Below are 12,462 nucleotides of genomic sequence, written 5' to 3' on the forward strand. Positions count from 1 at the left end.
GACCGGTTTGGAACCAGCCTCCGCAGGGCCAGATTGAACGCAAGGACCGGCCCCAGCGCAACCCCACAGACCGTTACTCCGGCCTCGGCCTGGGGCCGGACGCACGCGGGCAGGGCGCAGCCAAACCCGCCCGCCGCGGCTCAGATCGCCTCCGAAGGGGGAGAACAGACGGAGAAAAAGGACAAAACAGAACATGCAGACGGGGGAGGGGGCGGGAAGCCATTCGGGCTTTATATGGATTTCTTTGCCTTAGAAAAGGGGAGAAAGGGAAAAGGAGGAGAGAGCCCACGTGCCCGGGAGGTGTTGTGTTAAAGCGCCACCTTCCGTCGGCCGGGGCGCGGCGGGCTCCCCTGGCGGGCTCGGGCGCGCGCGGCCCCGGGAAGCAGCTGCGCCCACCCGGGGGCGCGCCGGGCGGCACCCGCCCGCTCCGGCGGCGCGCGCGCCCGAGTGTGTGCACCGGGAGAGCGGGCGCGCCGGGGCGGCTCGCTCGGACGGGCCTCCCGGGGACCCGGCCTAAAGGGGCGCCGGACCTGGCCGGACTAGCCCGGCTCGCCGCGGTGCGTGCGTGGCTCCCGCGCATCCCGGGGAGAGGCGCATCTGTGCACACACGCGGATTTTTGAAAAATAACATATTTCCAGACGTGCCTCCCCCCAGCCCCCATCTTTGCAAAGCAGCCGGAGGGCGGGGGAGGGGGTGTGGCCGAGGAGTTAATAAAGGGCGATGGGCGGAGCCGGCCCCCAGCCATTGGCTGGCCCGCGGAGTGATGTCACCCATATGACACCCTGATAACTAGTTGGGAGAGAGCCCTCAACTTTTTGCAGGAGGAGCGCGCGCGCCGGGGAGAGCTCGGGGTCCGGCGCTTGCGGCGGGAGCCTCGAGCCGGAGGGAGAGGGGTCCCGGGCTGCCTCGACCGCCGCCGCCTCTCGCGTCGCAGCTCCCCGCGCGCCGGCGGCCGTCGCCGCCGCAGCCGCCGCAGCCGCTGTGCGCAGCCTGGACGGGGGGGCGGGGGGGAGGGGGGGAGCCGCGGGCGCGGGGTACCGAGGACTCTGCAACTTGCCCGGGAAGGTGGAGGGGCGAGAGGGGGAGGGGGACCTCCGCACGAGACCGAGCGGCCCGGGTTGGAGCGCCCAGCCCCGCGGCGGATCATGGTGCAGCAGGCGGAGGGCTTGGAAGCGGAGAGCAACCTGCCCCGGGAGGCGCTGGACACGGAGGAGGGCGAATTCATGGCTTGCAGCCCGGTGGCCCTGGACGAGAGCGACCCGGACTGGTGCAAGACGGCGTCGGGCCACATCAAGCGGCCGATGAACGCTTTCATGGTGTGGTCCAAGATCGAGCGCAGGAAGATCATGGAGCAGTCTCCGGACATGCATAACGCCGAGATCTCCAAGAGGCTGGGCAAGCGGTGGAAAATGCTGAAGGACAGCGAGAAGATCCCGTTCATCCGGGAGGCGGAGCGGCTGCGGCTCAAGCACATGGCCGACTACCCCGACTACAAGTACCGGCCCCGGAAAAAGCCCAAAATGGACCCCTCGGCGAAGCCCAGCGCCGGCCAGAGCCCCGAGAAGAGCGCGGCGGGCGGCGGCGGCGCGGGCGGCGGCGCGGGCGGCGCCAAGACCTCCAAGGGCTCGGGCAAGAAATGCGGCAAGCCCAAGGCCCCCGCGGCCCCCGCGGCCCCCGCGGCCCCCGCGCCCGGCGGCGCCAAGGCCGGCGCGGGCAGGGCGGCCCAGCCCGGGGACCTGGGCGGCGCGGGCGACGACTGCGCGCTCGGCAGCCTGCGCGCGGGCGGCGCGGGCAAGACGGCCAAGTGTGTGTTCCTGGACGAGGACGACGAGGACGACGAGGACGACGACGAGCTGCAGCTGCGGATCAAGCAGGAGGCGGACGAGGACGACGACGAGCCGCCGCACCAGCAGCTCCTGCAGCCGCCGGGCCAGCAGCCGCCGCCGCTGCTGAGACGCTACAACGTCGCCAAAGTGCCCGCCAGCCCGACGCTGAGCAGTGCGGCCGAGTCCCCCGAGGGCGCGAGCCTGTACGACGAGGTGCGGGCCGGCGCGACCGCGGGCGCCGGCGGCGGCAGCCGCCTCTACTACAGCTTCAAGAACATCACCAAGCAGCAGCCGCCGCCGCCCGCGCAGCCCGCGCTCTCGCCCGCGTCCTCGCGCTCCGTCTCCACCTCGTCCAGCAGCAGCGGGAGCAGCGGCGCCGAGGACGCCGACGACCTCATGTTCGACCTGAGCCTGAATTTCTCCCAGAGCGCGCACAGCGCCAGCGAGCAGCAGCTGGGGGGCGGCGCGGCGGCCGGGAACCTGTCCCTGTCTCTGGTGGATAAGGATTTGGATTCGTTCAGCGAGGGCAGCCTGGGCTCCCATTTCGAGTTCCCCGACTACTGCACGCCCGAGCTGAGCGAGATGATCGCGGGGGACTGGCTGGAGGCGAACTTCTCCGACCTGGTGTTCACGTATTGAGAGGGGCGCCCCGCTTCTCGCTCTTTCTCTCCGCGGGGTGCAGAGCAGGGTTCCTCGGGAGGAAGTCGTGGTGGTCATGATGATGATGATGATGGTGGTGGTGGTGGTGGTGTCGATGGTGGTGGTGGTGGTGGTGGTGGGGTGGAGGGGAGACAAGAAGATGCTGATCTTGATATGATGTCGTGACACAAAGAAATTGGAAAAGATGATGAAAATGTCGGTGGAGTTAAAGTGAAATGAGTAGTTTTAAAACATTTTTCCTGTCCTTTTTTTGCTCCCCTCCCTTCCTTTATCGTGTCTCAAGGTAGTTGCATACCTAGTCTGGAGTTGTGATTTTTCCCCCCAAAATGTGTTTTTGTAATTACTACTTCTTTTTCCTGAAATTCGTGATTGCAACAAAGGCGGAGGGGACAGGGCGGGGGAGGGGAGGGAGGACCCGCTCCGGAAGGCGCTGTTTGAAGCTTGTCGGTCTTTGAAGTCTGGAAGACGTCTGGAGAGGACCTTTTGGCAGCACAACCGTTACGCTAGGGAGTTGGTTGGAGATTTTTTTTTTCTTAAGAGATCTTAAAGAACTGGTGATTTTTAAAAAAAAAAAACAAAAAAAAAAACAAACACAAAAACAAAAAAGGGACCATTGCAACTTTTTTATTTTATTTTATTTTTTTGGAGGGAGAAAACTGATGTCTTCTATGCATCCGATTCTTAACAAAACTGCAGGGAGCTTGAAAAAATGCAGACTGTACAAACGCTCACAAAAAAAAAAAAAAAACTGTGAACTGACTTAAGATCAGAGTTTACTTTTCAGATCAAATTGTTTATGGTTTTACAAATGTGATTTCTACTTGCCAACTTTTTTTTTGTAACTTGTTCCCTTATACCTCCTTGATTGAATACCAGACAGCCTAGACCTCAGTACAAAAGGTATTGAAACATTTTTGATACATAACAGACCTCAGTCTTTTTTAAAAATTAATATATTTTCAGGCGTATTTTTGTACAGTGAAAAGGGAACATTCTTGCTGTGTTTTTTCAGTAAGACTTTCAGGCACTTCTTCCCTTTTGATTTTTTTCCTCTGTTTTTTTTGTTTTGTTTTGTTTTTTGGGTTTTTTGTTTTTTTTAAGCATGCAAGTATGTTGGTACGTGATGTCCTGGTTTAAAAAGGATTAAAATTTTTAAGTAATCCTTGCATCTAAAGGCCTTGTGGTTTAAAAAAAAAACAAACTTTTTTTTGTACAGCTATAGTAGAGATTTGTTCAATATTTGTAGGTAAAGATTTATTGAAAATGGTGATATAGACCTCAGAGCTGTTATCTTAGTTTAAAGATTGTATATGTACTGTACTATACTAGGACTTTATGTATCTCATACGCTGTGATATGTGGATGGGGCCCCAGATGGAAGGTTTGAAACTGGATTCTCGATTTTTAGCTAAAAAAGAAAAAAAAAGGCACATAGTTTAAAAAGTTTCTCATTTTGTGCAATATAATCTAAATAAAGTACAGACCATCTGCATATTTTGTAGCAAATGGTGGCAAAGCAGACTCAATGCACTGTCGACATCATTGCCTGTTTTTTTTTTTTTTTTTTTTTTTTGTGCTGGAAGTCTGTATCCTGACAATTTTAATAAATCAGCTGGAACTGATAGAAACGCGCATCGCCAATAGTCTCTATAGAAGTCAAACTGGAGGTCGTGTTGTCGCAGCTCAGTGACGAGGCTGTTGTGTGCGCGGGTGGGAGGTGGGGGTTAGGCTGGAAAGTGTTCAATTGGCAGGCCCATTTCTTTTTCCTCTGCCTTCCGTGGCTAGTTACTGAAAACGAGGGAGGAGGATTCTTTCTCTGCCTTCCCTTTCCTCCCCCCGCCCCACCATTTCCTTTCTCACCTCCTCCTCCACTCCCACTCTCTCTCCACCCATCCTGGCGGGCAGCGCCGAGAAGCCCGGGGAGCCGGCCGGGAGGGGCGGGCTCGGCGAGGACACGGTGCCAGCGCGCGCGGTCAGTGTCCCGCGCTTGCCGGGGGGTGTGCGTTCTCTGCTCCGGGCGGCGTCCCGGCTGCGCGTCGCGGTGACAGCCGCCCTCGGGGCGCTCTGATCCCCGCCGCTCCCCCTCAGAGGGTGGGGACGGCCGCTCCCGGTTTTGAATTTTTTCCCCCTGACGCCGCATCTCCGTGTGGGCGCAGAGGTAGATGCTGTGGGGAGCGAGGCCACAGTCCTGGATCTCGAGTGGCGACGGGGGCCAGGAGGAGGTTGTCGGGTCCGTCTCTTACCGATTTGTCGGGGCGGCGGGAGGAACATGGCACCGCCGCCGCCCTCCGAGCCGCGGCCACCGGGGTGTCGGTGGGGCGGCGGAGGCACGGGGGGCGCGGCCTGCGGCGGTGGGGCCCGGAGGCGCGCGGGGACACCGCCCTGGTGCCCCGAGGCCCGCAGCGTGGCGGGGGGAGAAAGCCAACGGGCGGTGGGCGGGGGAGGCGCCGCCGCACCCGCGTGGCCTGCGCCCTCGCGCGCGCGCCGGCTCCCGGGCCGCCCCGGAACTTGCCTCCGGGCGGGCCGCCTGGTAAGGGGGTCCGGCGGCGCCGTGGTTCTTCCCCCACGGCCCTCCCAGGGTCCCGGCCGCGGCGGCGCGGGCGGGATCCGCACCCCGCGCGCGCTCCCTGCTCGCTGGGGACCGTTTGCCCGCCCCGCTCCCTTCTTCTCCGCTCTCCTGTCCGCACACCCGGCCTGTGTCCGAGCGCTCCCCGCGGCAGGCCCCGGCTCCGGCCCCCCTTGCGTGCCTTCCGCCCCCCTTTCCCTGGGGGCCGCGCCGCGGGGGCGGGGAGGCCACGCGGGGCCCGGCGCGCCAGCCCCCCAGCCCCACCTCCGAGCTGCGGCGCCTGCAGCGGGGGAGGTTTGCAGCGGCTTAATTGAAACTCCGGGCCGAAGCACCACAACCCTTTTTTTAACCCACCGACAGGATTTACCAAGGTTCGGCCTCCATTTTTCCGGAGGTTTGGCGAGACCAAATGCATGCGTCGGCACGGCACGGGAACTGCTGGGCCGCAGGGGCCCCGCACCCTCCCCGTCTCCCCTCCCACTTCTCCTCGGCCCCTCTCTCCCCCGCGCTCCGAGCCTCCACCCCAGCCTCCCTCCGGCCCGGGCGAGCCTCCACCCCAGCCCCCAGCCCTGGGATGCGAAGCCAACCGGCTTTTGCTACAGATGGACCGATTTCTGTGGCTTTTTCCTTTGGGTGAACCATCAGATTTCAGTAGTACACTTGGGGAAAGGAAGGGCTGGTGGTGTTAACAAGGTTCTCGATATAGAACTGGATTTCTGGAGTTGTTTACCTTTTTTTTTTTTTCCTTTCTTTCTTTCAAAATGATAGACTAATGTAGTCATTGGTCGGACATTTATTTTAGCCACGAATAATTGAACCAGCGGTTTACAATTGACAATTCTCTGTGCTGGTGGTTTTACGTGGCGGCCCTCTGCTGCAGTCCTGAAACTTGTTGAAAACACAAACCCATTTATAAGACTGAGTCTATGTATTTTGAAAACCTGAAAACTTTGCATGTGTTTTATGTTTTAATCATAGATGAATCTTGGACATTTTTTGTGGTGAGGTAGAAACTTTAAGTAAATTAATAACATAATTGGCCTCGGGATGGAAACAAATAGTCTTGATTTAATAATAATATCTTTTTTAAAAGCTCTGTAGCTAAGTTCTTGAGAGTAAAATAAAAGAAAAATAGGTGGTCAGCGAACTAAATTAAAAACCTGTTAGAACTCAGGACAGGCGCTTGGATGCGCTTTTAACCATATTTAAGGCTGTTTTGATGAATGCATTGTGAAAATCATTCTTAATGAATTCTTTATTGAATGTCTAAAACATAATATAATACACAGGTATTCTTGCCACTGGATAGTCTTCAATAAAAGTTTAATTGCATTTTTTTTTTTTTTTGGTCTCTTAAGTAAGTCTTATTTTTAACTAAGCATTGACAGAATATCTTAAAATGGTAACATGGGGGTGGGGGGTGGGCGCTGAGAGCGCCGCAGCCTAGCCAGTGGGTATCCTGCTGTTTATAACTAGTTCACAGACTTTGATGATGGCATTTTGGTAAGATTTCCAACTGTAAGACCTTAAACCAGCATTCTCTTATTAATTCTTTAAAATGTGGAAATAATCTTCCAGTTCTTACACTCTGATATGCATCCCTTTTATTAAAAAAAAATAATAACGCTAATAAAAGGCAGTGTATTTAAACTGTGCTTTGCAAATATTATGTATGTTATGAATGACTACAGTCACAGGGCAAATTATTTGTAGAATGATTATCCTTTAGCTAGAGAAAGATCATTACAACCCTTTTGGGCAGAGATGTTTCTTTGTAATGTTAATCAAGGGGAAGTGATTTTAATATGCATGCGTATAGCAGTCAGGAGGATTTAGTTGTTTTTATGCTATTTTTATTTTTTGAAAAAGAGAAAGACTCAAAAGGCAAAACTTGTCTTTCTCTTCTCTGGGAGTTAAAACCATCCTCATTTGATATTGGTCCAGTAAAAGAAATTTACATTTCTTTTTCACTTCAGAACTTAAGTGACTTTTGCCTAAGGAATCTGAGAAATAAAGCAAATAAGTTGCTCTATTTTAAAGTAGTCATTCAATATAAATATATTATATCAATCTTAACTTTTTTATTCTCTGGATGATTAATAATATGTATATTCTTACTTTTTCTTCCAATGGGCATATGTATCCTTGTGGACATTTTGGAGAGACGTTTTCTTGTACTCTCCCATTTATAGGATCTTTATACTCTTTTACCGCGTGGTCCCCTGCTTTTAACAGATTTCTGAGGCAAATATATTTGTGCTTTTTTTTTTTTTTTTAATGTAGGATGACCAGCAAAAAAATAGTTTACTGAGTTGTCGATTTTATCAGTAGATAAGAAACCTTCTTTATTACAGTTTCAGGGAAGATTTTTTCAGGATATTTCTCAGTTATTCTAAGGGCCAAATTTTATAAAATTTCCATTAGGAATGTCAGTTTCAAATACCCTTTGTATAGCCTAGGCCTGTGGGGGTACCGAGTCTGAGCCTTATGTAACCCAACACAGGAGTTCATGAGTTCCCAAAGTAACTGTCTCCGTGCAATGATTCTTGCACATGCTTCTCAGAGATTGGGCTTCTTTTAATTATTGCTTCTTTCTCACTGTTCATTTATTTCATTTATTCTGCCATATCCCCTTTTATTTGGTGATCTGGCAAATTCTGCTCTTTGGTAAGAACTCCATTTCCACTTGGTTCGGGGTTTTTGTTGTTGTTGTTGTCGGTTGGTTTTGGTTTTTGGTTTTTGCCCCTCGTGTCGAGCCCACGTTTTCAGTCACAATAAATATTAAACAAAATTTATTAAACTCAACTCTTTTTCCATTTTACTTTGCTGCTGGCTTTTCTTTTCTCTTGACTCCTAACATGCCTTTTTTTTTTCTTTGAGGTTTTGCTTTTTTTTTTTTAGCACTACCTATATCCATTAGCTGCCTAATTAGTTTTATCTATTCCATGTGGATGCAGTGAGTTTATAAGAGAATTTCACAAACAAGTAGTTTTTTAGTGAACTTAAACAGAATTTTAAAGGAGACCTATTTTTATACTCAATAAAAGCACAAAAGTGCAGAAAGTATAAAATGGCTTACAAAGGGAAACCTAAGTTCATAATGTTCCATGTATAAAAGTAATAATTTTATTGGGTAGAGATACTCTTAAAAGATTCAATACCTCTGCCAGTGCACAGATAGGACTGTTGTAAATGACTTGGGAACTTCTGGTTGCCTGTGGTTGCAGAGAACTTCTCCGTCGAGAAAACCAACCAGTGAAAGCAATATGACGGAGTTGACATGTGGTTTCGTACAAGCAGTTGAGGAATTGAAAGAGCCTGGATGTGCGTTCGTGGAGGCTTCCTTGTCGTGGTTTGATCAAACTTCTTTTATGTAGTCACGTAGACGTGGGTTTTCTCTGCTGTGAAAATTACAAATAAAGCAATATGACAAAAAGTTTGAAAATGCGTAGAAAATATTTACTCTAGGGTCCTTGAAGGGACTTTGATGTTTATGTTACTTTATGAGACAGATGACATTCCCGCTTCAGAAAAAGAAAAAGCGACTGGAAATAATCACAGGATACCGTAGAAAGAATTTTGATCAAATAGCTATTGACAAAGGGCCCTCTAACACATTTTTCTTCATCCAGCTTATGTTCAAGAACACAATGCCCCATCCCTTGAGTCACATAGGGAGAAACGTTATATACCATTACCATTAATTTCCCATTTTGTCTACTTTTTACTCTTGTACATATGTTGTGGGTTGAAGAGTCTTTTGCATTTGTTGGTGACACCCTTTTTTGAACGGACTGTTTCAAAGCGGAGGCCTCCTTTTCCGCTCTGGGGCTCCTGGTGGTCATGGCATCCCACGCTGCTTCACGGTGGCCCCCGGGACAGAGCCACCTGAAGAGCGAGAGCAGTTTTCAGCATGACACTGTTGCCAAGTCTGTATTTTCCAAGGCCACATGAAACTTACTTTGAGAGCCACTCCAGGTTTGGGAGCAGAAAGGCTGAAAACCCTTTTGTTTAGAAGTCTGAGTGGTTTGGGGGGGGGGACCCTGTTTTAGAGTTTGCATGCCAGCCCACGCCCTGAGCTGTGAAACAGAGAGAGGGTGAAGCTCCCCGAGGCGGCGCGCTGGAGGATGAAGTGTTTGGTAGGACTAGGGGGAAAAGAAAATGCATGGCAAAGTTTCGTCTTCTTGTCGACTATCTAGCATGCAGAGTTTAGTGTGTTCGAACAGTGTAGGACGTTTGCTGTATCAAAGTTGTAAAATTAAGCATTATTTATTGAAAACTATGTATTTTTTGTAAAAACCTGATCACATAGAGAATATCAGTGGCTTGTGCTCGTGCTCCGATGGAACCAGCTTCGTGACCCACCCTCCTTGGTATGCAGTGTTATTGCTCAGGGTTGAAAATAGTATACCCCAATGTCTCTTTGCAAGAGTTTTTCACAGAGGAATACATTTGTTCAAAAGACTCTAATAAAATTGTGTGATCGATCTGCACTTGTGGCTTTTATGTGACTCGTTTCCAGTTTTGCATTTGGTGACTACCGTACCATTTCCTAAAGGGTTGTCCTCCAAGCTGATCATCCCAGACAGGCTTGAGGAGTCCTGGATGTCAGCCTGGACAGGAAGAGACCCCACAGGAACGCTCTGGGCGGGTTTGAGAGCCGCTGACAGTGGGAATAAGCATGACAATAAGGCCTCGAGATTTTTAACTGGCCAGTCGAGTGGACAAAAGCATGAAGTATAGCAAGGCAGATGAACACGCTTGATCAGAAATACTTCAAGTAGAAAATGAAGGGAAATTATCAGGGCCAGTTGCTGTTGAATTCAGTGCCAGCAAACTCCCATTTCTCTGTGTCCTTTTTTCCCCCCCATCAACGATTTACAGTGTAAATGTATTTTGACATAGAAATCATTCTGTATTGAGATTCTTGATATAAAATGCTTTTATGGATGCCTGTAAGTGATCCTTGGAATTATGATCAGATTTTTTTAAAGATGTGTTTACATGGTGAGTGTTTGTTGTATATTAAATTTGGTTTTGTAGAAACATTTGTGTTGTACTGTAACAAATTTCCAAGTGCACCATTAACACAACCACCCTTAGGTAAAATTTTTTAGTTCTACCAACTTCCACTTTTCACACCACAGGACAAATATCAGAACTATCGATGGCAACACTGACGAATCATTATATAATCAATGTTTCCACTTTATTCCTGAATATTTTAGGATGTCTTTCACTTTGGTAGGGTTTTATTTATTTATTTATTTATTTATTTATTTATTTTGAAGGAAACAGAGTGTATACCCTGAATCAGTTTTATCTAGTAAAGAATTCCTTGCAGGGCGCCTGGGTGGCTCAGTTGGTTAAGCGACTGCCTTCGGCTCAGGTCATGATCCTGGAGTCCCGGGATCGAGTCCCACATCGGGCTCCCTGCTCAGCGGGGAGTCTGCTTCTCCCTCTGACCCTCCCCCCTCTCATGTGCTCTCTGTCTCTCTCATTCTCTCTGTCTCAAATAAATAAATAAAATCTTTAAAAAAAAAAAAAAAAGAATTCCTTGCAATTAGCAGGAAAGGATCATGGCCACTGGACAAGTTTCAAATTATTCATTGGGACTCCTTGCACTATTTGTGACACTACTTGCCTTTCAATGCTGTGGGTTTTTTAATAAAAATAGAAATTATTTTTTTAATTCAATAGTTAAGTTTATTGAAGGGACAACTTCAGCCCCTGCTAGGAAAACATATAAAATATGAAAACTTTGACTTTACTATTCTCCCAGTAAATCTGGGAGTCAAAGAGGGAGGTGATGTACCCTTACTCCAGTGATTGTTTATCTGTAAGGCTCCAGAAAAATAGTATGCCTGGACAGAATGTCTTCACCCAAATATGGATGATAATCTTGTCAGAAGACACATTGGTTCTACCTGAAAGTAAATACTTTTATGATACGTGTAGCTTGGTGAATTTGAAATAACGAAATCCAGATTTTTGGCATTGGCAAAAGCACATAGAACTTCATTAAAATGGGGTGCGTTTTGATGTTTTGAGCACAATGGAAGTGGAGAGAGGCCACAGCAGATGACTTGCTCCTGCTTTATATTTTGTCGTCCCATAAGACTGGATTGCAGGGCTACAAATTTTGTCATCGATGATCACAATGAAAGCTGGACCTAACTGTAATAGGCAGCACAGGAGTAGATCTGGAAAAGTCAGGGGAGATGGAGGTCACCCTTTAGATTTCACTTTCCATGAAAAAATCACCAGTGCACATCTAGCTTGAGCTTACATAGCATAGATGGCCAGCATTTGCTGACCTTCCTGTCCCACACTCCCCTTTCCTGCTGGACTAACTGACCACATCCCCCTTGCTCTGCCCCGACCGGGGCCAATATGGCTGGGTGACTGCCAACTAAAAGGTAGTGCATGGATGATAGGCTTGCTTGTAACCTGGAACTCATTTGTCTCTTAAGAGTTAAACTGAACTAATAATCAGACTCGTTCCCAGATTTTGGGTTGAAAACACAGATTGGCCTAGTTCTCTACAAGATTTGAGTTGAGAGGTCATGAGGGGATCTTAGGGCTGGAGTAGCCATTCGGAACTGAAATGAAGTCAAAACCAAAAGGACAATTGGAAGACAGAACGGGGAAGCAGAGAAATCATGAGGGAGAACCATCTGTCTCCTGGAAGAAGTACTCCTGTGTGTCTGGGGAGGCGATGGGGTTCCAAGCGGCTTTTCAGCCCCAGTTCAGTGGGTTTATACGCTAAATCAGTGGCCGCTGATGACCTACCCAAGAGTTATTTGGCCATTTGTCTTTACCAACCAAAACCTTATTTTGGTTTGAATGGCAATAGGATCAGCCAAAAACGACCTTCTCTTGCCTCCCTTGCAGAGAGAGGTGACCTGTGACATGGTTCTGATTGAGGAGATGTTACTGAGAGTCGGTCAGTGAGACCTTCAGGAAAACACTTCTGCCAGAAAGCCTCTGTGGTGGGCACATGCCATCCTTCCATTGCTTCCTCCCGCTGAGTATAGTCATGTTGGCTGGAGCTACAGGTGTGAGCATGAGCAGAGGGAGAAGAGGGCCCCGAATCCTTGACCAGCCGCCAAACCAGCACCAACCACTGCCTGCGTGTAAGTCACAGTTATTCAGATTTTCTGGTAAATGTGGCCAAACCCAAACCATAGGGCACTCCTACTTCCTTGGGATTATTTGCATGGATCTGTGTTTCTTTTAACCCAATGAGCAAAACTAAAACAGTCTAGATGGCCAAAGAGCTGGGATGATGTGCTAAATGTTGGCAAGTAGATGGAGTTCAGTGAGACTCACAAAGGTGGAAATAAAATTTAAAAAAAAATGGTAAAGTTAATGAAATGACAAGAGTTTTCACAGTCACAAACACGGTA

General features: G+C 49.4%; 1 protein-coding gene across 1 annotated transcript; it reads left to right on the forward strand.

The window, feature by feature from the left end:
* Nucleotides 1-1,146: 1,146 nt before the first annotated feature.
* On the forward strand, nt 1,147-2,510 carry LOC118007267 (transcription factor SOX-11). The gene has a single exon (XM_035000254.1). It carries the CDS (start codon nt 1,147-1,149, stop codon nt 2,464-2,466), a length of 1,320 nt encoding a protein of 439 aa, XP_034856145.1. The 3' UTR covers nt 2,467-2,510.
* The last annotated feature ends 9,952 nt before the right edge of the window (nt 2,511-12,462 follow it).

This window comes from Mirounga leonina, unplaced genomic scaffold, assembly GCF_011800145.1.
Source record: "Mirounga leonina isolate KUSES-001 unplaced genomic scaffold, KU_Mleo_1.0 Mir_117, whole genome shotgun sequence".
NCBI lineage: Eukaryota > Metazoa > Chordata > Mammalia > Carnivora > Phocidae > Mirounga > Mirounga leonina.